Consider the following 27,734-nt stretch of genomic DNA (forward strand, 5'->3'; position numbering starts at 1 on the left):
ACAGACCCTGCCTTTAAGAAGACTGAAATGTGGGCTGGGGATGGGGCTCAAGCGGTAGCGCGCTCTCCTGGCATGTGTGAGGCCCGGGTTCAATCCTTAGCACCATATATAAACAAAGATGTTGTGTCCGCCAAAGACTAAAAAATAAATATTAAAATTCTCTCTCTCTCTCTCTGAAAAAAAAAAAAAAAAAAAAAAAAAAGACTGAAATGTGGAGTGCCGCAGTCTGGCTGGGCACAATCAGGAGCCACTTGTCAAAAGAAACTAACTTTATTTTTAGAACCACACACGCCAAACAAAACAGCCTCTCAGGAAAAACCCTCAGAGCCTCAACTGCCACCACCGGCTTTCCACAAGCCTCTCTCTCCCACACAAGCTTCCCTCCACCTCCCACAATCCTCCTGCTCTTGAGGCCGATTGGCTGGGTCATGTGGGCGGAGCCAAAAAAGTCCCCCAATGAGCAGCTCCGTGGTCTGAAAGGGCAGGGAAACAGCCCAATGAGCATCACCGCAGAGGAGCCAATCAGCTAGATGTTGCTGGGGCCGCTGTGAGCCAATCATCAGCCGGCAGCTGGAAGTTTGCTGGCAGCTGGAAGTTTGCTGGGGCCCCTTCGGCTGTGGCTCTCAACATCTCCCCCTCTCTGTTTAAACAACAAGCATGTGGCTTAGGGACTGTGCCTGCCTTAGGTTGTCCAATTGCAATTGGATCTTACCCGTCACTGACTACCGGTCCAGTATACAGCCACACCTGTGGAGAGGTCTTTGTACCAGCGGGGGGGTGAGGTTCTTTGCCTCACCTCTGTTGGCCCCCAAATTTTAGCTGGACGATCATGACAAGCAGAAGGGAGGAAGATACACCAAGCCAATTGACGGCTCCTTTTGGAAAAATTGTACCACCAATGACATCATCAGCAAAAATACCCCAACACTACCACAAGTCGCTGCACCAACAGATAGTTCACAATGCATACAGGTGAGCTCACAATGTGTCCAGGCAAGTTCTGCAAGCAGTTCAGTGATGGCTATTGTAGAAGCTGTAGATTGGTTTTATCTTTGACTTCACCAGCACTGGGATGAAGACAGGAATTCTGGCAACAATGGCTAAAGAAAAAATTATGTAACATTACAGAAGGCACTAAAAGAAAACAATTTTCTTAACAATTTACATTGTCTTCACCGGCACTGGGATGAAGATAGGAATTCTGGCAATAATGGCTAAAGAAAAAATTATGTAACATTACAGAAGGCACTAAAAGAAAACAATTTTCTTAACAATTTACATTATCTTTAAGAGAATTATTAAATATAATGAAAAGGAAAGGTGAAAGTAAACAGATCTGTTAACCTTTTTTGTTTACATATTAAAACAATCCTCAACAGTTGTTTACCCAATTTAAATTAAACCATATAAATCACGTGAAAAAAAATATTTGGATCCATTTTATCATGAGCGCTCATCATATATGATATATGGACATACATACATTCAAACATATAACACAAAACACAAGTGTGCACACATAATATAATACATACAACACATAACATTATAGAAAAGGCCTTATAACTTTTTACAGGTGAAATCTCCATTGCAATGTTTAAAAACTCTATAGTCAAAAAATAGAACTGATCAGCAAAACATTAACCTAGGTCTGTATGAGCTCAAAAAACAAAATAGAACTTCATGATATGGCAAAGGGCAATAATAAAATAGATATTGAAAAAAGCATCCTGGTTCTGTTGCAGATGTAAGAATAGCCAAACTGGAGTTTTGGATATCAGTTGTTATGGATTTGAGCCAAATCATCTTCTTTTTGGTCTGTAGAAATCGCTTTAGTTAATCTTTCTGGAATCCAAATCGGCTGCTGTTCTCCCTGTGGAAACACATAAACAGACCCCCGACTCCAGACAATCACTGGGTCAGGACCTTGGTTAATCTCTCTGGAATCCAAATCGGCTGCTGTTCTCCCTGTGGAAACACACAAACAGACCCCCGACTCCAGACAATTACTGGGTCAGGACCTTTCCATTGTCCTGTTAGAATATCCTTCCAAAGTACCTTGGGCTTATGTACATTTTTTGGACACATATGCCTTTCCGCAGCACTAAGTCCTGATGAATCCAAATTTAAAAAGTTTAGAGTAAAAAGGGTTATTTTAAGTTTATCTTTGGGGAATATATACCCCTTCCCAATTCCTTCTTTTTGCTTTAATAAGTACATTTTAATAGTTTGATGAGCTCTTTCAACTATGCCTTGTCCCTGTGGATTGTATGGGATTCCTCTTATATGAGTAATGCCAAATGTTGAGCAAAATTGTTTAAAAGAGGTAGAAGAATAACAAGGGGCATTATCTGTTTTTAACTGTTTTGGAACACCCACAGTGGCAAAATTTTGTAAGCAATGAGCTATAACATCTTTAGTTTTTTCTCCGGCATGAAGGGAGCCCATCAAAAATCCAGAAGAAGTATCAACTGTAACATGCAAATATTTTAATTTTCCAAATTCTGGCAAGTGTGTGACGTCCATCTGCCAAATATGGTTAGGTATCAATCCTCTAGGATTGACTCCAAGATTAACTTGTGGTAAAAAGGTCACACAATTTTGACATTGTTTTATTATTTGTCTAGCTTGTTCCTTAGTTATTTTAAAACGCTTTTGTAAAGTATTAGCATTGACATGGAACTTTTTATGAAAATTTATAGCTTCTTCTAGTGTAGAGAAAATATGTATGTCATGTGTAGTTTTATCTGCTAAATCATTGCCCAAACTAAGGGCTCCAGGCAATCCTGTATGTGCCCTGATATGTCCTATAAAGAATGGATCTTTTCTGTCCCAGATTAGACTTTGTATAGTGGAAAGCAAAGAGAAAACAGTAGAAGAAGGGGAAATCCTACCAGCATTTTCAAGAGATACTATAGCATTAACTACATACTGACTATCAGAGAATAAATTAAATACAGAAACTTTAAACATCACAAAAGCTTGTAAAACTGCATTAAGCTCTACCTTTTGAGCTGATTGTTTGGGTACTAAAAATGTAAAAGTTTGATCAGGGGTAACTACTGCTGCTGTACCATTATTTGACCCATCAGTGAATATATTTGGAGCATTCATGATAGGTGTTTTTCTTGTCATTTTTGGAAAAATTACAGGATGCAATGACCAAAAAGACAATAAAGGATTAGATGGTAAGTGGTTATCAAATGAAACATTAGATTTGCACATGATTATTGCCCAAGTATTTAACTCATTAGCTAACTCATCAATTTGATTCATAGTATATGGAGTAATAATTTTATTGGGAGAAATTCCAAACACTCCCTTTGCTGCTTTTATTCCTTTGAGTATTAATTGTCCTACAGCCTCAGGATACCTAGTAAGAATAGTGTTAGGAGAATAAGATAAATGTATCCATAATAATGGATCTTCTTGCCAAAATACTCCTGTAGGAATATTTTTTGTTGGTAGTACAATAAATAATAAAGGCAAACTTATATCAATTCTATCCAAATGCATATTTTCCATATATGTTTCAATGATTTTTAATGCCTTTCTTGCTTCAGGCGTTAACATTCGGGGTGAATTTGGATCTGATGGACCTTTTAGGATATCAAATAAAGGTCCCAACTCTCCTGTTGGTATACCTAAATAAGGCCTTATCCAATTTATGTCTCCTAATAACTTTTGAAAGTCATTAAGTGATTTGAGTTGATCTACTCGTATTTGAATTTTTGGTGGACGGACCATGGTTGAGGATAATAGAACTCCTAAATAATTAATTGGAAAATTTAATTGTACTTTATCTATTGCTATCTCTAGGTAGGTTATAATTTTTTAATAAGTTTGTAAGTGTGGCATAACATTCTAGCAATGTGTTTTTATCTTTGTGTGCTAATAATACATCATCCATATAGTGAAATATTTGTAGTTCAGGATTTTGATTTCTAAGTGGCTGGATTACTTTGTTAACATAAATTTGACACATAGTTGGGCTGTTAGCCATCCCTTGAGGGAGTACTTTCCATTCATATCTCTGATCAGGACCTTCATGATTCAGTGTAGGGATAGTAAATGCAAAACGTGGACTATCCTCAGGATGAATTGGAATTGAAAAAAAAACAATCTTTAATATCTATAACTAAAACATACCAGGTTTTTGGCAAAGCAGACAACTGAGGAATCCCTGATTGAGCAGGTCCCATAATAACCATCTCATTATTAATGGCTCTTAAATCTTGCAATAATCTCCATTTACCAGATTTCTTTTTGATGACAAAAATGGGAGTATTATGGGGAGATACAGAAGGTTGTATATGTCCTTCTGCTAATTGTTGTTTGACCATGTTATGGGCTGCTTGTATCTTTTCTTTAGTCAGGGGCCACTGAGGAACCCATACTGGTCTTTCTGATTTCCAAGTAATTTTTATTGTCTCAGTGGCCCTTTCTGAAAATCCAACCCATGTCTGTCTGTTCCTTGATCTATTTGTATTGGTGCTGCTATACCTTGTTCTTGTTTTTCTAATCTTTTTCCTTTCCTAAAACCTTGTCTAGTCATAATAGTGGGTGCATTTTGGTTGATGTTATTTGTTAATGTCAAACCTAATTGATCTAGGACATCTCGTCCCCATAAATTTACAGGAAGATGATCCAATACATATGGCTGTATAGTTCCTTCACATCCTTCAGGATCCTTCCAATCTAATACCATTGCACTTCTATGGGGATTAGTTGCCACTCCTAGGCCTCGAAGCATTTGAGTGGCTTGTTGTAATGGCCAATGTTTTGGCCATTCTTGACGAGAGATGATGCTAAGGTCTGCACCTGTATCCAGTAGCCCATTAAATTCATGTCCTTGAATATTTAGTTTTAGCATGGGGCGAGAATCTAAATTTAAAGAAAGCATAGCCCAATCTACACCTGTGGAGCCTAATCCCTTGGAACCTCTTTCTACAGTACGACTGGAAAATTTATCATGTAGGCTGGGTATTATTAGTAACTGTGCTATTCTATCTCCTGGTGAAATTACTGATATACCCTTTGGAGAACTGGCTATAATTTTTATTTCACCTTCATAATCGGGATCAATTACCCCAGGACTTATCATAAGTCCTTTTAGAGTAGAAGAGCTGCGTCCCAATAATAAGCCTACTGTTCCTTTGGGAAGAGGTCCTTTCACCCCTGTGGGAATGATTTGAACTCCCATCTCTGGAGTTAGTACTGCTCTGGCGGAGGCGCAGATGTCCAACCCTGCGCTCCCTCTGGTTTGTCTGATGAGGGATCTGATGGACAATGTGTCCTGGGCACTACCCTGATGGGGTTGCTGGGTTCCTCCAGTGCTCCGTATATTTGTGGTTTTGGGCCCCGGAGCATTGGGCCCCCCTGTCCATTTTTTGGCAATGGAGCCCGATGCCTTTCTCCACGATATCGTGGATAAACACCTGGTCCTTGTTTGTTTTTTGATAATGGAGTACCCTCTATGGTGGTTTGAGAATGGCATTCATTAGCCCAATGTCTCCCTCTACGGCATCGTGGGCAAATACCTGGTATTCTACTCCTTTGATACCTAGTTTTGTTAAACCCTCCTCCAATGGGGCAATTCCTTTTAAAATGTCCTGTTTGTTCACAATTGTAGCATGTTCTTGGCCTGGCATCTAAAGCCTGTTTTACTGCAGCTGCCACAATTTGCCCTTGTTCATTAATGTCTCTGGCATCTAAAGCCTGTTTTACTGCAGCTGCCACGACTTGCTCTTGTTCATTAATGTCTCTACATAATTTAATATATGTGTTTAAATCTTCATGTTTCCATGGTCTAATGATATCTCTGCACCAACGATTCACTTGCTCATAAGCCAGGTGTTTTAGTAATGGCATTGCTTGTTCTGTATTCCCAAAAACTCTGGTAGCTGTTTGAATAAGCCTATCTACAAATTCAGCATAAGGTTCATTAGCTCCTTGTATTACCTTAGATAATTGACCTTGTAAACCTCCATGTCCTTGTAAAGTCTTCCATGCCTTAATTGCATCTACAGCAATTTGTGCATATACACCAGGATCATATGCAATTTGTTGCTGCTGATCCTCATAAGGTCCCTTTCCTAACAACATATCTAGATTTCTCTGAGGATAACCAGCTGCTGCATTTTGCCTAGCCGTCTCCTTGCAAAATTCCTCATTGGCAACCTTCCATAACAGGTATTGTCCTCCATTTAGCACAGCTTTACACATATTAGCCCAATCTGCTGGCGTCATGTTCAAGTTGTTAATGGATTCGACCAAGCTTACAGTGAAGGGTGCTTGAGGACCATAGGTTGTTACAGCCTCTTTTAGCTGCTTCACTGTTTTGAAATTTAAAACTTGGTAAAATTGCTGCCCTCCTGCCTCAAATACAGGGCATGTTAATATTTGAGATCTTGTCTCAGGATCCCAACTATCAACTGCGGGGGTTGGGGACCTCCCAGCATATGGAGGTGGCCTTGTTAGTTGGACACTTACGTCCTCTGGTGATAGAAAGGTGTTAGTAGCAGTCTCCTGTAGAGGTGGTGCTGTTGGTTGGACACTTACACCCTCTGGTGATAGAAAGGTGTTAGTAGCAGTCTCCTGTTGTAACTTTCCCCCTGATGGCTTTTTCTGTTTTACACTTTCTTTCTCTGTCTGACTAGCTTGAGAGGCCTTCTCTTTTACTTGAATCTTTTCCTCTGTCTGACTAACTTGAGAGACCTTCTCTTTTACTTGAATCAATATGTCTTCTCCTTCCTCTACCATTGTCTGAACTGAAGGCTTTGGACTAAGCAAACAAGATATGAACGTCCACAATGGCAATGTGCCAACTGGCAGAGTCCCTGGGCTTTTCTTTTCTATTCTTTTTAAATCTTCACCATGATGGTTCCATTGTGATATATTTAACAACTCCTCCTTAAAAAGCCATGGGCTACATTTTTGTATTGTATCAACGTATGCCCTGACTGTTCTTGATTTTACTGAGATGCCTCCTTCCTCTAACAATTTACTTAACACTCTTTCAGTTTGTTTTTTACTAATTTCTGATCCCATATTTCTACTATAATACAACCCAACAAGATGACGCCAAACAAAACCGAGACAGAATGAAATAAAAAGGGAACAACAAAAAGTCATTATAGCCTTTCTATCCTCCTGACATGTGCATCCGTTCTTTCTCCCTATCTGTTCCTCAGACGTAAATAGTTTTTCCTCAGATGTGAGCGGTTTTTCTTCCGTCTCACTCATCTCCAGGGACAGGCAACTTAAAACAAAAGTGAAGCAAAATAAAAGAGGAATCTTAAAATGGCTACCCATCCTCTCGCCCTGCCCTCAGGGGAGAGCAGTTTCACTTACCCTCAGTCGCTCCCCGTGCGAGCCACCAAATGCCGCAGTCTGGCTGGGCACAATCAGGAGCCACTTGTCAAAAGAAACTAACTTTATTTTTAGAACCACACACGCCAAACAAAACAGCCTCTCAGGAAAAACCCTCAGAGCCTCAACTGCCACCACCGGCTTCCCACAAGCCTCTCTCCCACACAAGCTTCCCTCCACCTCCCACAATCCTCCTGCTCTTGAGGCCGATTGGCTGGGTCACGTGGGCGGAGCCAAAAAAGTCCCCCAATGAGCAGCTCCGTGGTCTGAAAGGGCAGGGAAACAGCCCAATGAGCATCACCGCAGAGGAGCCAATCAGCTAGATGTTGCTGGGGCCGCTGTGAGCCAATCATCAGCCGGCAGCTGGAAGTTTGCTGGCAGCTGGAAGTTTGCTGGGGCCCCTTCGGCTGTGGCTCTCAACAGTGGAGGACGAGAAAGGCAAGAAAATAATGACAACACTATGTAACACATGATGTGATAAATTAGGACAAACCCAGGCTACTAGGAGCCACCGAAGTAGTTAGGGAGGGCTTCCTGGAAGAGGTGACATGTTATCTTCATTTTGAAGAACAAATATTACTTGGCCTGAGGGAAGAGGCAATGGAGAGTGTGAGGGAGCCTTCCAGATGGCAGGTAAAGCACGTGCAAAGACCCAGAAGGTTGTCTAGAGGATTAAAAAAACTAGTTAGTTCAGAATGACTATAATATAGGAAATAAGGGAAAGGGTAAGGCTGGCAAAGGTCCAGCTCTTACAGGGTCTCATATTTCCTGGAAGCCTTTGAATTTTTATTGCCAAAGCAATGAGGAGCAATTTTAGGGCTTTAATTAGTGACACGTCTTCACTAAATTTGCATTTTGGAAGAATTCCTCTTACTGCAATGAGTGCATGTGATTGAAGGGGACTAGTTGAGAGTCAAGACCTCTTGTCAGGTAAAAGGGAGAGTCCAAATAAAGTAATGACTAAGGTAAAGGCAGGAAGGACCTGGGACTGAGGATGTCAAGAAGACAGAAGCAATCAAGTTCATGATTAATTAGATACAAAGTAAGAGATACAGCAACAATGACTCCTGGGTCTCTGGCTTAGGAAACTGAATAAATACCTTACTCTGATATGGACCTAGGAAACAACATATGGGCATGGTTGGTGCTGCATGCTTATAATCCCAGCAACTTGGGAGGCTGAGGCAGGAGGTTTTCCAAATTTTTAGGCCAGTCTGGGCAACTTAGTGAGACCCTCTCAAAATAATATAAAAACAGGCTGGGTGCACAATTCACAATAGCTAGACTGTGGAACCAACCTAGATGCCCTTCAATAGATGAATGGATAAAAAAATGTGGCATTTATACACAATGGAGTATTACTCTGCACTAAAAAATGACAAAATCATGGAATTTGCAGGGAAATGGATGGCATTAGAGTAGATTATGCTAAGTGAAGCTAGCCAATCCCTAAAAAACAAATGCCAAATGTCTTCTTTGATATAAGGAGAGCAACTAAGAACGGAGTAGGGAGGAAGAGCATGAGAAGAAGATTAACATTAAACAGGGACGATAGTGGGGAGGGAAAGGGAGAAAGAAGGGTAATTGCATGGAAATGGAAGGAGACCCTCATTGTTATACAAAATTACATACAAGAGGAAGTGAGGGGAAAGGGGAAAAAAAACAAGGGGGAGAAATGAATTACAGTAGATGGGGTAGAGAGAGAAGATGGGAGGGGAGGGGGGATAGTAGAGGATACGAAGGGCAGCAGAATACAACAGACACTAGTATGGCAGTATGTAAAACAGTGGATGTGTAACCGATGTGATTCTGCAATCTGTATACGGGGTAAAAATGGGAGTTCATAACCCACTTGAATCAAATGTGTGAAATATGATATGTCAAGAACTATGTAATTTTTTTTTTTAATATTTATTTTTTAGTTTTCGGCGGACATAACATCTTTGTTTGTATGTAGTGCTGAGGATCGAACTTGGGCCGCAGGCATGCCAGGCGAGCGCCCTACCACTTGAGCCACATCCCCAGCCCCAAGAACTATGTAATGTTTTGAACAACCAATAATAAAAATTAAAAAAAAAAGATACTCAGTAATTAAATAATAAATAAATATGAAAGGGAGAGTGATAGAAAAAGAAAACACCAAATCAATGCAGAAAAAATTATACAATGAGTAAAACAGTAAAATTTTAAATAAAGATACAATCAGTATTTAAAAAACAGGCTGGGGAGGGGATTAAGCTCATTGGTAAAGCACTTGCCTATCATGTGTGAGGCCCCGGGTTTGACCCCCAGTACTGCCAAAAAAACAACCAACCAGCCAAAGAACAAACACAGGGGAATGACCAGGAAAAAAAAATGCAGGATACAGATCTCAAAGATATACCATAATTTAGTTTTTATGCTCTTTGTGTCTTCCAAATTTTTGACAGTGTACTATGTCTATAAACTTTCAGTTTTTTATTCCTTTATTTTAAATCAGAGTGGCAGAGGAGAAAGCAAGAAAGACAACCAAAACGACCTAGTTTAGGAATTGTCACATGAGGATTGACTAAAGTGAACTGAAATTTCATACCTACTGTGGCAATGGTTGAGAGAAATGTCAATATTAGCTACAATGTACTGAGTGCCTAATATGTACTACAATCACTCCCTATTTTATGGAAGTTAAAAAAAATTGGGTAATCCTAATTAGAATAAGATGTATAATATGTCAAAATACACTCTATTGTCATGTATATATAAAAATACCCCCCCCCCCCCCCAAAAAAAGTGTGTGTGTGTGTAGTGGGGAGGAAACTGAGGTTCCAACTAGGTTTGGTTTGTCTGGTTTCAACTCCTGATCTCCCCAAGCCATTATACTAGGCTTTTCATCACTGAACCCTTTTTATGATTCTTAAATTTTTTCCCAAGGCTAGCCTTGAACTTGAGATCCTCCTGCCTCAGCCTCCCCTGTTGGGATTACAGGTGTACACCATCACACCAGACATAAAATCCTGATTTTTAAAATTATTATATAAAGTACAAGCAGATTAAAAAAGGGTAATAAGCAATTCACAAATCCTGCACAAAATTTTTCAAATGTTTAGGATATTGTAATGGTACTAGCTTGGTCGGGGCAGCCAGAAACATTCACAGCTCATACTCCATTTTTTTGTTTTTAGTTTTTCTTCCTGGAGAGCATGTATTATCTTTTTCTTAAGAATATGTTTAACATCCACAATATATACGCCTTGTGTATTGACAGAACCGATGTTGCATGATTTACATTGCGTGTGTCCCTTACATCTTCCCTCTGGTATTCGCCTCCCCACAACCTGACTTCAGTGCTGGGATCCAACCCAAGGGCTCGTGCATGCTAGTCAAGCTACATACGCAGCCCAGTATTTGCTTTGTGCATCAATAAAGAATTGCAGAATAAATATTTATTCCTTCTAATGGACAATATGTCCCAGCCTACAAGACTTTCGAGCTTCAGGCTATCGAAACAACGTGCACAATTCCCCGCCTCATTTCCATGCAGTTCCTAATCCCACACACTTCGGGTGACACTCTCGGATGCATTTAATTGTACCCACTTTCTCCTCCAGACGTTTCCCCCCCCCCCCCCCCAGGGCCAAGGGCCCGGCGGCATGACCTTGGGTCATCCTCGTCCGCAGACGCGCGGGGTGACCTTGGGCAAGTCCCCGCTTTCCGCTGACCCGCGTAGCTGGACCCCTGGGTCCGGGCCAGGTGCCCACGCCCCTCTCTTTCCTATCTCCCTCTGCTCGCAGCCCAGGGTCCCCAGGCCTACGCTGCCAGCGTAGCGGCTGCCTGGAGTCGTGCGGCCCTCTCATTCCAGACGCTCGTTTACGCCGCGCAGAATGGGAGGGCGCGATTCCCAAAAGCGGCCTGCGCCAGGGGCTCCCGGCCGTCCCACAGGCTGGCGCAGTCTTACGCTGCTGACGCAGCGCGCCCAAGATGGCGGCGCAGTCGTCGTCGGGGGTGGCGGCGGCAGAGGGGGCGGCGGCCGTGGCGGCAGCGGCGACGACAGCCGTGAGGGCTGCGGTGGCAGCGCGGGACCTGGGCCGGGGGGAATGAGGCGGCCGCGGCGGGCGAGCGGCGGAGCCGTGTAGCAGAGAAGCGCCTTCCCCTCCCTGCTTCCCGTGGCCGAGCCGGGGACGCGCGCGCGCGGCCGTCAGGAGCGGGCTCTCCACCCCTCCACTCCCGCGACCCGCACCGCACCCCCACCCGGGCTCGGAGGATGATGAAGCTCAAGTCGAACCAGACCCGCACCTATGACGGCGACGGCTACAAGAAGCGGGCCGCGTGCCTGTGTTTCCGCAGTGAGAGCGAGGAGGAGGTGAGGCGCTGGGCGCGGCGGGGTCGGGGTCGCGGGCGGCTGGCGGCCACGGCGCGGGGGGCGCGGCCGCCCGGCGGGGTGTGCGCGGGCAGCGGACTGGGCCGCCCCGCTCCGCGCGAAAGAAGTTCCGACGGAATTCCTGAGGCGGGGAAGAGGGGGACACAAAAGGGCTGGCGGGGCGGAGGGGAAGCGGCTGTGAGCGGGGCCGGGGTGGACGCGCCCGCCCGGGGGGATGCCAGGCTGCCGCCGGGGCGCTGGGGGCGGCCGCTGAGCCACCGGGGAGCGCCCGCGGGGAGCAGGCAGCGGCCGGGAGGGCCGGTCCCCGGTCCGGACCCCTAGCTCTGACCCAGGAAGGGCAGCTCCGCGCTTGTCAGCCCAGCACATGTGTGCAGAGGCCGCCGTGCACGAGGCGCAGGCCGGCCTTTGTGGCAGAGAATTAATTTTGTCCGCTTCGTTGGCAGGTTTGGGGTTTGTGAGGGATTCTGTGTGAGCCCACGCCAGGGACCGGGGTTGCATTAGGAGGATTTTGGACGTTGTGCACAAGCCAAAGCCAGCTGTTTATTTTACAGTGCGCTGGTTAGCCCTATGGTGTAGCCTGAGAAGAAAGGACACTTGAAAAAATAATTTCTGGGGAATGACTTTTTTTTTTTTTTTTCGTTTTAATTGGGAAGACCAAAAGTGGCACTTAAGATCTCTGCGGTTCCTCCACTGACCTCTAGCAAGACCCTTAGGGTTAAATTTGCCAGGAAAATAGAAATGTTTTAGAGTCTGTTTCTTTTTGCTTCGGGTACTTAAAAAAAAAAAAAGAAAGAAATCTCGTTTCCCCAAAGCCGTTTCTGTGGTGATGAAGGGAATTCAGGGAAGGCACATGTTTTGTAAATCCACAAAGAATAGCTGCTTTGGAAATTCATAAGATGCCTGTGGGAACGCATTTTTCTTTTGTGCATGGTGGTAAAATGGCAGTTAGGCTGGAAACAATGAAGGACGGTGAAATTCAATATGTTATATTCCAACGATCAGCAGTGGGCTAGGGTGGCAGGGTTGCAGTACAGTGTAAGTGTTGAAATGGGGGGGAAAGGAACTTGACCCGTTAGTTATGAAAAGAAGCTGTGATGAAAGAGACGGACAGTGCCAGGAGTTGCTGCTGTCCAGAGATATTTAGGAGGAAGTGGGAATTTAAATTACTGCCTGAAGAAAATCAAGGAAGCATTAATTGTGCTCTTGAGGGATCCCATATGTGCCCTTTTCCCGCAAAATAGAAGAAAAGATATGGAAATGTATACTTTGTGACCTAGCCTATATTAAAAACGTCCCTCAAAGAGATGCTTGTAAGAGTGATACTAATCAGGGCCATTTTGTAAATTATGTACTGTTTTGGAATACATACTTGAGTAAAGTGAAATTATTGGTGGTGGTTCCTGTTTCAGAGGTTTTGATCTCTTCATTATCATATCATATTATGGGAAATCAGATGGTATCATAGGTTGTTAACTGGAGGGAAAGCAAATTAGCATAATAACGTTTTTCTACACTATGCTTAAGTCTGAGAGCACCCTAATTATAAGTAGAAGGGTGTATAATTTTGTCATGAATGATACAAGACTTTTTTTTTTTTTTCAAATCATACTTGAAATTGAAAGCATGTGAGTATTTGGGATGAATTGGAGACCTTGTGTAGATCATAAGCAAACTAATAAAAACTTGATTTTCTATTTTCTGTTAGAAGTTTTATCATGTACTGATATTAGCAGAGTTAATGTTGCACGTTTACTTGAATGTTTAGGCTGTCCAGCTGCTGCTTGCAAATTAGACTAGCCATAGGACCTGCGTTTTTAAGAGCTTAAGATCTTAACCTGTTGAAAGAAGTTCCTTGAATGGATTAAAAGATTTGCCTGATCATGGAGTTTCCTTTAGTGATTTCTTTTTGAACATTGGTTAATGAGCAGAAGAATCATGTAAATCTTTAATTACAGATTCAGTGGGTGTTATAGCTAAAGCCTGTGAAGAACAAGAAAAATAATGAAGTGGGCCCATTTTAGACTCATTCAGTTCATTTAAGCAAGTATGTTTTAAATAAAGAACCTACTATGGGTGCAGCTCTCTGTCATGTGAGATTTAAAGAAAAGCATTCCTTCTTATCCAAAAGTAGTTTTAGATGGGGTTTCTTAATTGAGAGGGATTTTGGACCACAAAATAATCTCCAGAACACTGTTCAACTTTCAAATTATATAATTGTGTTGGAAGGGAAGTGATTTGTTAGTTCCAGAAGAACTTTTATGTTCTCAATAGATGTGCCAGAGACTGGAAGTATTAGCCGCCACACATTGTGGGAAAGTGAAATTCAAACTTAACAGGACATTCAACCCAATTTTATTTTTTAATGGGAACTAATGGCTTTAATCAAGATAAATAGTTTACAGAATATTATTAGCATAATATAGTTCTAATGTAAGTATAAACATGAACCTTGATTCATAAATTTAATTAGCTAGTGTCAAGAAACAAAAACAAATGTGAGGAAAAAGATGGAAATATTAGAAGATAATTGACCATTGAATAAAACCCTCTAGCATTGTGTTTTTTTCAGCCCCAGAAAACTTTACTTATAGGCCAGTAGTGAGAACAGCTGAAATTCAGATCTAGGTTAGGATGTGTGCACATGGAATGTTTACTGAGTGCTCATTGAATGTTGGGAGTGAAGGAGACAGGCATGAAAGGAGGGGGCTCTGGGGTTAGTGGGAGAAATAGAAAAAGAGGCCCAAACACAAGATGAAAAGGAGTTCTCTGTCTTCCAGACTTCTGGCTTCTTTTCCTGTTGATAAACTAAAGTTAACCAGAAAAATTCTCCATAACAAGTTCTACTAATTATTTGATGTTTTGATGCTGGACATCAAACAATACATGCTAGGCCAGTGCTCTGCCTCTGAGCTGCACCCCCATCTCTTACTAATGTCATTAACATTTTGATAAAATCTTGAGTTTGGGGTATTTGTGATAATGAACACATTTCCTTAGTCCTGTGAACCTAATGTACAGGGGACGTGCTCTTAACCAGCCCCCACTCCAGTCAGCTTGGCTCAGTGAACATTGGTTACTCATCAGGCCACTGGGTTCCCTGTACCCCAGGCATGGTCTCCCAGAAGTGAAATTGTGTGCTTATAAGGAGTCAGGTGTACTTATTCTTGTATCTGTTCATGCTCATCATATTTGTTGTTGTAATTATGCGACTTAATTAAATATGCCATAGGTCAGTGAAATTTGAGTTCAAAAAGGAATAGTTTATGAGGAATATTTTAAATGCTTTGGGAAAAGTCTATAAATGCAAGTCACTAAAATAAAATTACTGCTCAATTATATATGGCAGAACAGACTGGTAGAGATTGGGAAGAAATCTTGAAATTTTAGAAGGACTTTGCTTCTGTATTACTTTATGAATGTTTTTAGGATTTTGTTTTGTTTTGGTACTGGGAATTGAATCGAGGGGTCCTTAAACATGGAGCCACATTCCCAGCCCTTTTTATGTTTTATTTTGAGATAGCATCTCTCAGTTGCTTAGTACCTCCTCACTAAGTTGCTGAGACTGGCTTTGAACTTGTGATTCTCCTGCCTCAGCCTCCCAAGCCCTTGGGAATATAGGCATGTGCCATGGCAGGGTTTTTGTTTTAAAGAAACTAGGACTGGAAAACAGGTCCTTCATTATGTGTGTGGTATAGGAAAGACAGACAACTTCAGTAAGACTCATACTTAAAGCAAGATCTTGGTCTTACAAAGATTGGTGAATAAATATACTTTTATATTTTATTTTGGTACTCTGGATTGAATCCCTGGATGCTTTTTACCACTGAGCTGTTGCCCCATTCTTTTTATTTATTTATTAAAAAAAATTTTTTTAGGGGCTGGGGGTGTGGCTCAAGCAGTAACGCGCTCGCCTGGCATGCGCGAAGCACAGGGTTCAATCCTCAGCACCACATAAAGTAAAATAAAGATGTTGTGTCCACCAAAAACAGAAAAATAAATATTAAAAAAAATTCTCTCTGTCTCTTCTCTCTCTCTCTTTCAAAAAAATTTTTTTTAGTTGTAGATGAACACAATACATTTATCGTATTTGTTTTTATATGGTGCTGAGGAGCGAACACAGTGCCTCACATGTGGGAGGCCAGCGCTCTACCACTGAGCCACAACCCCAGCCCCTCCTTTTTATTTTTTAAGACAGAGTCTCACCAAGTACTTAAAGCCTTGCTAATTTGCTAAGTCTGGTTCAAACTTTTGATCCTCCTACCTCAGCTTCCTGAACTGATGGACTTATAGGTATGCACTATTGCACCCTGCTTTATATTTTTTTAATATGCCATATCATCTAGCTTATGGTACTTTATCATATTTAATAAAGTACCATATTTAATTATTTAATTTAATATGAAATTTGTTAAAATTTTATTCTGAATTGGTAATATGGCATTTTTTAAAAAAATTTTTATTGTTGGTTGTTCAAAACATTACATAGTTCTTGACATATCATATTTCACACTTTGATTCAAGTGGGTTATGAACTCTCATTTTTACCCCGTATACAGATTGCAGAATCACATCGGTTACACATCCACTGATGTACATATTGCCATACTAGTGTCTGTTGTATTCTGCTGCCTTTCCTATCCTCTACTATCCCCCCTCCCCTCCCCTCCCATCTTCTCTCTCTACCCCATCTACTGTAATTCATTTCTCCCCCTTGTTTTTTTTTTTCCCTTTCCCCTCACTTCCTCTTGTATGTAATTTTGTATAACCATGAGGGTCTCCTTCCAATTCCATGCAATTTCCCTTCTCTCTCCCTTTCCCTCCCACCTCTCGTCCCTGTTTAATGTTAATCTTCTTCTCATGCTCTTCCTCCCTACTCTGTTCTTAGTTACTCTCCTTATATCAAAGAAGACATTTGGCATTTGTTTTTTAGGGATTGGCTAGCTTCACGTAGCATAATCTGCTCTAATGCCATCCATTTCCCTGCAAATTCCATGATTTTGTCATTTTTTAATGCAGAGTAATACTCCATTGTGTATAAATGCCACATTTTTTTTTTATCCATTCGTCTATTGAAGGGCAGTAATATGGCATTTATCTTTATCATATTATTAAACTTCGGTCCCCCTAAAGTAATTCTAGCGAGATTGTCTCCCTCTCTCCCTTTTCTTTTTCCTTTCTTTCTTTTTCATTTATTTATTTATTTATTTTCAGCCTCTATAATGAGGGGGAAGGGACAGTCTTATAAGAATTTGTACTCTGTCTACCCTCTCTGGAGGAGGGATGAAGAATGTAACACAGGCATTCCATACAGTTGAAATATCTAGGACTGTGAAATACTCTTAGAAGAGCCAGTGATACGGAATATATGAAGATAATGTCACGGTTCCTGGGAGAGTTAAAGCTGCTCCTGAAGGTCTTTCTTTCTTTCTTTTTTTTTTTTTTGTTAGACAGGGTCTCACTATTGTCTGGTGTGGTTTCAAATTCTTGGACTGAAGTGATCCTCCCACCTCACCTTCCTAAAAAGCTAGCACTATAAGGAGAAAAAAAAATGAAGACTAACAAAATTGTGTCAGTTAGAATTCCTTGTGTATTAGAGCTGTTTTCAAAAAGAAAGGATAATGCTGGGTGTGGTGGTTTCATGCCTGTAATCCCAGTGAGTCAGGAGGATGAGGCAGGAGGATCACAAGTTTGAGGCCAGCCTCAGCAACTAAGTGAGACTCTAAACAACCTAGTAAGACCCTGTCTCAAAGTAAAAAAATAAAAGTAAAAAGGGCTGGGAATGTGGCTCAGGGTAAAGCACCCTTGGGTTCAGTTCCACAGTAATGTCTCCCCCCACACACCACCAAAAAATAAATAAATAAACACCAAAAGGATGAAATTTAAATTTTAAACTTTTCCACCAGCAGCCCTACAACTCTTGGCTGGGGGAGTGCTTCTGCATTTTCTTAGATCCTGGAGCTCACCAGGTTGGTTAGGGAAATGACTGACACTGAAGATCCTCAGTAAGCAGAGACTCTGGTGGCCTGAGTGTTTGTCTATAAAATGCCCCAGAGGAGCAAGGGGAAGGACGTCACTGCAGACCACACCTTCCAGCAGGCTCTAGAGAGGGGAGTGAGGCACAGGTGGCAATCCCAGGGGTAATAACCATGACGAAGGGCTTCCAGTAGATCCCAGGCTGGCTGGGGAGTATCTCATTGTCCAGTGTTACATCGTTCTAAGATCAGGATGCGTGTTCTGATATTCATTGGACATTTCTGCTCTTCATTTTTCAAAATCTTTCCCAGAGTCTGTTTTTTGTTTTATATTGTTGGCTTTTTTTTTTTTTTTTTTAACGGGGATTGAACCCAGGGGCACTTGACCACTGAGCCACATCTCCAGTCCTTTTTATTATCATTATTATTGTTTTTATTCTGAGACAGGCTCTGGCTGAGTTGCTTAGGGCCTTGCTAAATTGCTGAGGCTGGCCTTGAACCTGCAATCCTCTTGCCTCAGCCTCCTGAGCTGCTGGGATTATAGGTGTGTGCACCGGGCTGGCTTGGTGTTTTTTGTTTTCCCTTCTGCCTGCCCAATACCAGTCAGTTACTCATTTCTCCCATTATATACTTTTCTTCCCCCTTTTCCAGATGTGACTTCTGGGCTGAAGTCCTACTGCAATCCTCCTCACTGCACTTTTTTTTTTTTTTTTTAACAACTCTGTGCCCTACTCTTGCTTTAAGGTGATTCTCATTTCTCTGTAAAAATAGTGAGGTATGCTAGACTCAGCAGTGCTTGCCTGTAATATCGGCTACTTGGGAGGATGAGGTAAGAGGATCACAAGTTCAAAACCAGTCCCAGTAACTTAGCGATATCCTGTCACAGAATAAAGTAAAAGGCGCTGGGGACATGTTTCAGTGGTAGAGTGCTTGCCTAGCATGTGGGAGGCCCTGGGTTCAATCTCCAGTAAAACACACGCGCACACACACACGTGCACACACACACTCTTACACGGTTGCTTATCTACTGTGTGTGAAGCAGTCTTTAATTTTTCTTTACAGCCTAGTACAAAAGAGAAGGGGCTTGCTCAGGAATACCTTTGTTTACTCATCTCCTCAGCCCAGCTGTGGCTGGTCCCTGTCCCCCCCATCCCTCCTGCTGATTCAGCAGCCTCATTCCTGCAGTGTCTCATCTCTCCTGCATCCTTTCTTTCTCAACTTTATCATTCCAGGGAAAAGAGGCTATTATACTTCTCATTTTAAGAAAAACAAGGGGAGAAAAAGTTCTCTCCGTGCCATATTCCCTCCAGCTACCATCCTAGTTCTCTCTTCCCTTTCATGATAATTTTTCTTGTCATTGCTCTCTCTGCTTCCCCTCCACCCATCCATCCTTTCCTGAACTCATTCCATGTAGGCACTTTCTTCTGTTTGCTGAATTCCTCTTCACGATAATTTACAAGTTATTAACCCAATGGCCAGCTCTTAATTCTTGTGTTTTTTGATTTTTCCTTTCTTCTTTTTTTATTTTATTAAAAATATATATGTATGTATATATTTAGCTTTTTAGGTGGACACAATATCTTTATTTTATTTGTATGTGGTGCTGAGGATCGAACCCAGTGCCTTATACATACCAGGCGAGCGTGCTACTACTTGAGCCACATCCCCAGGCCCCTCTTCTTTTTTTAAATATTTATTTTTTAGTTATAGGTGGACACAGTATCTTTATTTTATTTTTATGTGGTGCTGAGGATTGAACCCAGTGCCTCACACGTGTTTGGCGAGCGCTCTACCTCTGAGCCACATCCCAGCCCCTGTTCCTTTCTTCTTGACACACTTTCTTCATCAGGCTTCTAGATGATCTCCCTAGTTCTTCTTCCTTTCTGATTGTTCCTTCCTAGTATTGTTGTAGATTCCTCCACATTTCCTGACTTCTCTTCATTCCGGTGTGTGAGGACACAATCTTTGAGCCCTTTCTTTTCCTTGGACTCATACAGTAAACAGTCTCACCCCATCTTTAAACACCATTTTTACACTTTGTTTTTGTTTTTTTGGTAGTAGTAGGGATTGAATGCAGGGTCTTGCGTATTCTAGACAAGGGCCCTACCTCTCAGCTATATTCCTAGTCACCTCCACCCCTTTTTAAAATTAAAAAAAAAATTCTTTTTTGTAGTTGCAGATGGGGCAGCATGCCTCTATTGTTTACTTTTGGTGGTGCTGGGGGTTGAACCCAGGGCTTTGTGCATGCTAGGCAAGCACTCTACCAATTGAGCTATATCCCCAGCCCCGCTTATTTTATTTTTTTAATGTGGTGCTAAAGATGGAACCCAGTGCCTCACATGTGCTAGGCAGTGCTGTGCCACTGAGCCCCAGCCTTTTTTTAAATTTTGAGAAAGGCTGACTTTGAATGATCCTCCTGCCTTAGCCTCCCAAGTTGTTGGGGTTATAGCTTGGGCCATCATACTTGGCTTTTTTTTTTTTTTTTTCCTTTGAAATACGGGGTATCCCTGCTTTGCCCAGCCTGGTCTCTTAATTCCTGGGCTCGAGTGATCTTTCCTGTCTCAGCTTTCTGTGTGGCTGGGACTTCTGAGCTATGCTACCACATTGGTGTAGACTGATTACTTTTAAATGTCTATTTTTTTCTCCTGAAATCAAGACTTGAATGGCCAGCAATCTACTTGATATTTCCATTTGGAAATATGATAAATTCCAAAGCCTAAACTGATTTCTTTTTTTTTGGGGGGGGTTGGAAATTGAACCTAAAGGTTTGCATATTCTACCACTAAGTTACACCCCTAATCCCCAATTGAATTTTTTTTTTTAATAGAGAGAGAGAATTTTTTAATATTTATTTTTCAGTTCTCGGCGGACACAACATCTTTGTTTGTATGTGGTGCTGAGGATCGAACCCGGGCCGCACGCATGCCAGGCGAGCGCGCTACCGCTTGAGCCACATCCCCAGCCCCTCCCAATTGAATTTTTTAAAAAATATTTTTTAGTTGTGGATAGACACAATACCTTTAGGTCTTTTTTTTTTTTTTACTGTGGTGCTGGGGATGGAACCCAGTGCCTCACGAGTACTAGGCAAGCGCTCCACCACTCAGCCCCAGCCCCAACTGAATTCTTTATTCCATCCACCAAAAAAACAAACAGCAACAAACTCCTGCTTTTCCTGCGGTAAAAGAAATCTTGATAATATCAGTTGCTCAGATGGGAAACCTTGGAAATCGTCTTTGCGTCTTCCCCTTCTCATCCCACATGTCATCTAGCAGAAATCACAACTCTAGCGTCTCCCAGCATTCACTGTGCTGTTCCTCCCTGGCCCGTCCTTGCCTCCTGCCTGACCGGTGCCGTGTCTTCCTAACCACTCTGCCTGTTTCTGCCCTCCTTCTAGCCGACTCTACCATCACTGCAAGGGTGATTCATCAACACAGAGGTCAGATCACAACACCTGCAGAGTACATCCAGAGTCTTAACTGTGACTTCTAAGGTCCTAGATGATCAGATCCCTTGCCACCCACGGCTCTGATAACATCTCTTCCCACTCTCCCTCTTACTCATGCCTCTTTTCTAGACATACTGGCCTCAGGGTCATTTTTCCCCCATATTGTCTGCCTGAATCACTCCCTCACATTAGGTCTTTGCTTAATGTACTTTATCAGACACGTCTTTAATGATCACACTGTTTAAAACATGGATGGTCTCTTGTCAACATGTGTCTCCAGTGCTTGTTATTATTAGACAGCACATACCACCACCAGACATATATTTATTTATTTATTGTCTTATTTCCTCCACTAGAATGTAAGCTAGTTTTTGAAGATTTTTGTGTTTTTATCTGTTTTCACTTCTCTGTCTTCAGTACTTAGAATGTAGAAATATCCAGTTGTTGAATGTGTGATTGAATGAATGACTCTGATTAGTCCCTGCTTTCAAGAAGCTTACTGTTTGCACTGGGATGTGGCTTAGTGGGAAAGCGCTTGACTCCCAAGCTTAAGGTCCTGGGTTTGATCAGACCTACCCACATCCACACCCACACACTTATGTCTAGTGGAGGAACTGATAGCCAAAACACACTGAATGCTAGTGTCTACCAGTAATACATTGATAACCGTGTTCCAGAGAATTCTCCCAGCTCTTTGCTTATTTCCAGTATTTTAGTGACAGGGTATTTGATAATCATGAGTATCAGCCCGATTCCAGTGAATGTGCTTTAGGTTGTAAATCTTTTCTGAGGCTTACTGGATAGTACTATAATAGGACACTCAGGATTTCTTTCAGACATTGAATATTGTGAGTCTGTGTCATCTTGCAGAATTTAAAAAAAATTTTTTGGTTGTCAATGGACCTTTATTTTATTTATTTATATGTGGTGCTGAGAATCGAACCCAGTGCCTCACACATGCTAGGCAAGCGCTCTGCCACCAAGCCACAACCCCAGCCCCATTTTGCAGAATTTGTGTTGGGTGATTGATACATAAACTAGATCCCTATTTCTAGTGGCACAAGTACCTGAGGGCAAAAGATTTTTTCATTTTGCTGATATCCTAGAACCTTTTATTAATACATAAATATTCCAGAAAACCACAGTCGAGATAGTTGCTATTTTAATGGCTTGTTGATAGTGGTTCCTAGTTAATAATGTATGTCAGGTCTGAATTCTAAAATTAATTAATATTGAATAGGTCATTTGGAGATGGAGGTTGATAGGGATGGTCATAAAATGTTCCCATGATCTTGTTCTTTATCTAGGTCAAGGTTTAAGAAACATGATGCAAAATTTGTGGGTGCTGTCCTGACACATTTGATTTATGGTGGTTAATGTTAGTGACAGAACAAAGGAACTTTCTCAGGTGGACCAGGTAACAGGATAAAAGAAGAGTAAGGAGTTGAGTTTGGAAATAAAATCCTCAAACTTAAAATTTAATAAAGAAACATACACCAAATCAGTTTCTCTGAGTAAAGTCCTTTCAATACCCAAGAAAACTTCCTTGAACCCACTTCGAGAATTTTTGCCTTAATGTAACATGCCTGCAATCTTTTCCACAGCCTTCCTGAATGAAGCCTTTGTTTCCTGACCCTTTGAATAGTGAAAACTGTTCACCCATTCACTCACTTCTTCCTTTCTGAACTTAATTTATTGAGTGCCTATGTCCAGGCTGGATGCTATTCTGGGGACACTAGTGTCAGAACAAAAGTCCTTACTCTTGTGGAACATCAGATAAAATGCAGGGAGATAGTATTGAGCAAAGAAATCGTTGCACATGATGAACTTAGGCAGCAGGGAGTGCTAGCAGAAAGTAAGTGTGAGAGTGGGGGTTTAGGCATATTTTGGTTGGGTGGTCCCCTCTGAATTACAAGGCAGAGGGAAAAATAGTTACACTCCAACGTGGAAATGACTTGGTCTGGAGAAAATACAGGAAGCAGGCCAGTGTGGCTGGAAGCCAGAGCTGGGGGAGCATGGTGGGAGAGGTGGAAGGCAGCCAGCTGGGGTGGGGCTTCTCCTTGACCCTTTCCTGCCTCCACCACCAGGAGCATCCAGTGAAACCAACTTCTTCCTTTGAATGTGAGGGGTAGAAATGAATGGGATGGTGAGAGTTTATTAGAAAAAGCTGTATTAAAATAATGTAAGAATGGAGATAAAAGGAAGTTCTATAGTTTTTTAAGAAGTTAATCTGAAAGGACTCCATCTCCCTCCAAAAATTTAAGACGTGAGGGAAAAAAGGAAGATGACAAAGGGGAGAAGAAACTTCATGAAAAATAAGGGAATACTGTGTGATGACCTAACATTTCTTCAACTCTTCTTAAGACAATTTAGTCAGAAAGACTTGTTGGAAATTGGTAATACAGGCATGCAGTACAAAATTTAAAAAGGGTGTGGAGTGAAAGGTGATTCTCCTTTCATGTCTTCCTTTGCCACCAGTTCCTTGCCTTGCCCTGCCCTAGATTCTACCACTGCTACTAGTTTATTTATATATATATATATATATATATATATATATATATATATATATATATATATATATAGTGTATGTGTGTGCATGTGCATGTCAAGCTCTTGCACACTGGTCAGTCAGGTAGTTAGAACTGATATTGCAAATGAAAGATCTGGAATCAAGGCAGGTGCAGTGGTGCATACCTGTAGTCCGAGCTACTTGGGAGATTGAGATGGGTGGTCACTTGAGCCCATGAGTTTGAGGTCTGCCTGGGCAACACAGAGACCCTGAATAAAAAAATACATACATGCATACATAAAAGATTGGGGGACAGTTTTTGCTTAATAGAATAAAGATTTGCCAAATTTTCTTAGAAATTTATTAGAACCCATATCAGTTGAATACCTATACTTTTTCATCACTTGCCTAGTTTTTTGAGGTTTGTTTACATAAAGTGCTAAGACTAGTGTGTGTGGACATGGGGTCAGTTCTTGTGAGGCAGGCAGGAGAGAGCTGGAGTGTGGAAGTCAGTTTTCTAACTGACCTTCAAGTCCTAAGAAGCAGCTTAGCAGTTGTCTGGGTCATACTGGGCTTGCTAACTCCTAGACTGTCTCATTGTTTAGACTACTTAGAAGAACTGAAAAAAGGAACCTTGTAAGCTTAAAGAACCTTTCTTTTCAAGGTAATGTATGAGCCTACACCTGTTAGGAAGCAGTTCACTTTAGCCACATGCTTAATCCCTGGCTGTGAAATGGGAACCTGTAGAATTATGGGTGGAATTGTGGTTTTTCAGCTCCTTCTGAGGCAAGAGGCCATGTCTTAAACTACTTTTGTTTCTTCTTCCCACCAGTCCCCCAAAATGCCAACAGAGCTGGGTGTGGAAAAACCTAAATAGAAAAACTTGACTTGAAAAAGATCATTGCAATTTAATCTCCTTATTTAATTTGAAATAGGAAAAAATTGCTAAAAGATACACCCATATTAAAATGTAATTGCAAAGTATTTGCAAAGCAGAGTAAGTAGTTTTATTTTTTTCTCTTTTGGACATCTCATCCCTTTCAGGGTATGCTTGTGCTTTTTAATGCATTTAATCAGAAGTCAACTGTTTCTGCAAGTCTGTTGTGTGTTTCATCCAAATACACTTTTAAAAATTCTTAGTTTAGAACACTTTTTACTCTATTTTAAATGGGAAAGTGACAACTTGAGTGTCACAAAGCCTTATTTTATGGTGTATTTTTTGAGCACTTCTAAGACGAAATAAAGAAAGTGAATTTTTAGTTCAGTATCAGAGAGAATGAAAACTTTTATTTAAAAGGAATAAAAATTGAAATGTATAGCAAGTAGAAATAAAGAGAAAAGGAATATTATAAACAAAAAAACGATCCCTTAAATAGACTTTTTTTTTGTACAATTAATCAATCTCTTTGTTCATAAAACAGAAAGGTAGTTTTCTTTTCTCTGGGTTATTTATTTAACACCTTTTGGATAAGCTTTATAAGAGCAGCATTGCACTGATAGACAGAAGTGGACATGAACTCAGACATACAGTGCTTATGCTTCTATTAAGAAGAGGAAGGATAGTGATTTTTCTTTGAATATTTAGGAATTCTAAGAAAACATGCAATAAGAAGTTGCTTTTATGAAACACTTTTTTTGTATGTATAACTTGAATTAATACATCTTAAATATGTGGTTATTATAATAGTTCTTGGAAATTTGATTATTTAATATTTTCACTTGCTTTCTCTTTGCAGAAATGACTTACTTGCTAGACCATTAGCTGAGTATGCTTAGCCCTGGAGTTGATGCCCTGCCAGTTCTCAGAGATGACTGTACTTGATTGCATGTCTAAGAAATTATTTTAAATGTTTAAAATAATTTTATATTTATATTTAAATAATTAGTATGTGTTTTTTATTTAAAATAATGCCTATGGATTATTATTATAATAAGACTTTTTAAAAAGTCTTTTATTTAAAGAAAGCTTTCTTTTTTGGGGGGGAGGGATTACCAGGGAGTGAACCCAGAGGTGCTTCGACACTGAGCCATACCCAAGCCCTTTTCGTTTTTTCTCACTAAGTTGCTTAGGATCTCACTAAGTTACTGAGGCTGGCCTTGAACTTATTTTTTTAAACTTTATTTTGTTTATTTATATTTTTTTGTGGTGTTGAGAGCCGAACCCAGTGCCTCACATGTGCTAGGCAAGTGCTCTATCACAGAGCTACAACCCCAGCCCTGGCCTAGTGGTTGGAATTACAGGGGAATGACACCACATCTTTTTTTTTTTTTTTTAAACTTGAAGTACAGTGCTGTGGAAGAAAAAGGAAGAGAGATTCTTCTTGCATTTGATTAAGTTTGTGAATGAGGACTTGGCAAAGGACTTGAGGGATTTAGAGAAGGGTGTGCTGTGGCCAGATTAGGCAGAAGAGGTCAAGGTCAGTAGGGGCAATAGCTTATGTAGCACCACCTCTTTAGAAGAGCTTGGGTAGCTGTGCAGGGAGGGATGTAGTATGTATTGGATGATTTTTTTTTTCTGGCATAAAATCAGAAATCATGGAATATAGTATGTAAAGAATTGTTCTGTAAATAATTTTGGAAGTATCTGTGTCTCTGGGAACAGGGATGTTTATTATTTCTAGAATTTCTGGCCAACCTCTCCTTCCTCAGAATACTCTTGTCTCCTTTTTGGAGAAAGCCCATCCTGAAGGGGACGAAGGGCCCATCTTTTAGTGCATAAACTGAATGGGCCATTATGCTACGTCCCTTTTCTGGTGTGCCTACATGAATGCAGTACTAAGGCTTCAGTAGTTGGCTTTTCAGTGCTTGGTGTCTGGCTCCTGAAGAGGCTGTGTGGAATCCCAGGGAGGGCATTGGCTGTGTACTGACCAGATGCTTGTGCTGAAGACCCGGGCTGTGGCTTTTGCTGCCAGCCCTGGAGTGCCTGTGGTATGACGCCAATCTTCCAGTCCTGGCCTACGGTCCCTGCTACTTCAGTTTTCTGAGCCTTTGATTTTCTTCCAGTAAATTCCTTTTGGCTTCATACCACCAGGCTTGGTTTCTGTTGCTTGCAACCAAGAATTATAATACACTAGCTGAGTAGTTTTTAACCTAACCTCCTTAGTAGTCCATTACAGCAGAAGAAATTTATATGTATTGACTCAGAAATTTTTAATTTATATTTTTGGGAGAGATCTTTTTCATTTTACTTCTGAAGCAGGCTTTAAATTTTTAAATTTTTTGAAGTAAAAAAATGTGTTCATGCTAATGGCCTTAAAATTGATTTTATTTTAAATTTATACACACACACACACAGAGTTGATAGGCCTTTATTTTATTTATTTATATGTGGTGCTGAGAATTGAACCCAGTGCCTCACACATGCCAGGCAAGTGTGCTGCTGCTGAGCCCCAGTCTCAGCCCCATAAAATTGATTTTAAATGGTGAAAAAATAATCCAGAAATTAGAGCAAATGTAACTGACAGTGGCTTGAACTCTTGATTATTTTTATGAAATGCTTACCAGCATACTTATGCCCTCCCTACCATCGATAACTTAGTTTTTAGAACTGTTCTAAAAACTGTTCAAGAATGTGTGAGGTTTTTAAAGTTTTAAATCATTTGGTTGTCAAGGACAAGATTTTAAAAATCAATTTTAACAATCCAAGATTAAAAAGACCGTAGGATGCTTTTAAAATACATATCTGTACTTTGCAAGTTCTATCTTGGCTAAGAATTGATGTCTTTATCTCTCTAGGTGTAGTGATAATTTTAAAACTATGGATATGTTCCCTGCTCTCCAGGAAGAATGCTTTTTAAATTGATTAAATGACCTTCAGCCATTTCAGTTCAGTTGAACAAGTGTCTTGTGTGGGGTCAGACAGGAAAATTAAAAGAAGCAGGACTTAAAAAGTATATGGAGCAATAAAGAAAACGGAGAAGAGACACTGTTTGGAAGTACTTAATTTTGGAGGCAAAATACACAAGTGGTCAGCCTTGGGCTCTAAGAAATGCATAGTTAGAAGGAAGAGGAGAGGGTAGTTAAGAGGAGGGAGCCCAGCACGACAGAGGGTGGGAATGAGTTAGTGAACACCAGAGACCC

At 41.0% G+C, this 27,734-nt stretch overlaps 1 protein-coding gene across 1 annotated transcript in view; it reads left to right on the plus strand.

Moving 5' to 3' along the window:
* The first annotated feature begins 11,333 nt into the window (after window positions 1–11,333).
* The window catches only part of Nudt3 (nudix hydrolase 3), a 104,269-nt gene continuing 87,868 nt past the window's right edge, over window positions 11,334–27,734 (plus strand). Inside the window, exon 1 of the mRNA XM_027943580.2 lies at window positions 11,334–11,710. Coding sequence (XP_027799381.1) covers window positions 11,612–11,710 — 99 coding nt within the window. The 5' untranslated portion in view covers window positions 11,334–11,611. The remainder of the gene's footprint in view (window positions 11,711–27,734) is intronic.

This window comes from Marmota flaviventris, chromosome 6, assembly GCF_047511675.1.
Source record: "Marmota flaviventris isolate mMarFla1 chromosome 6, mMarFla1.hap1, whole genome shotgun sequence".
Lineage (NCBI taxonomy): Eukaryota > Metazoa > Chordata > Mammalia > Rodentia > Sciuridae > Marmota > Marmota flaviventris.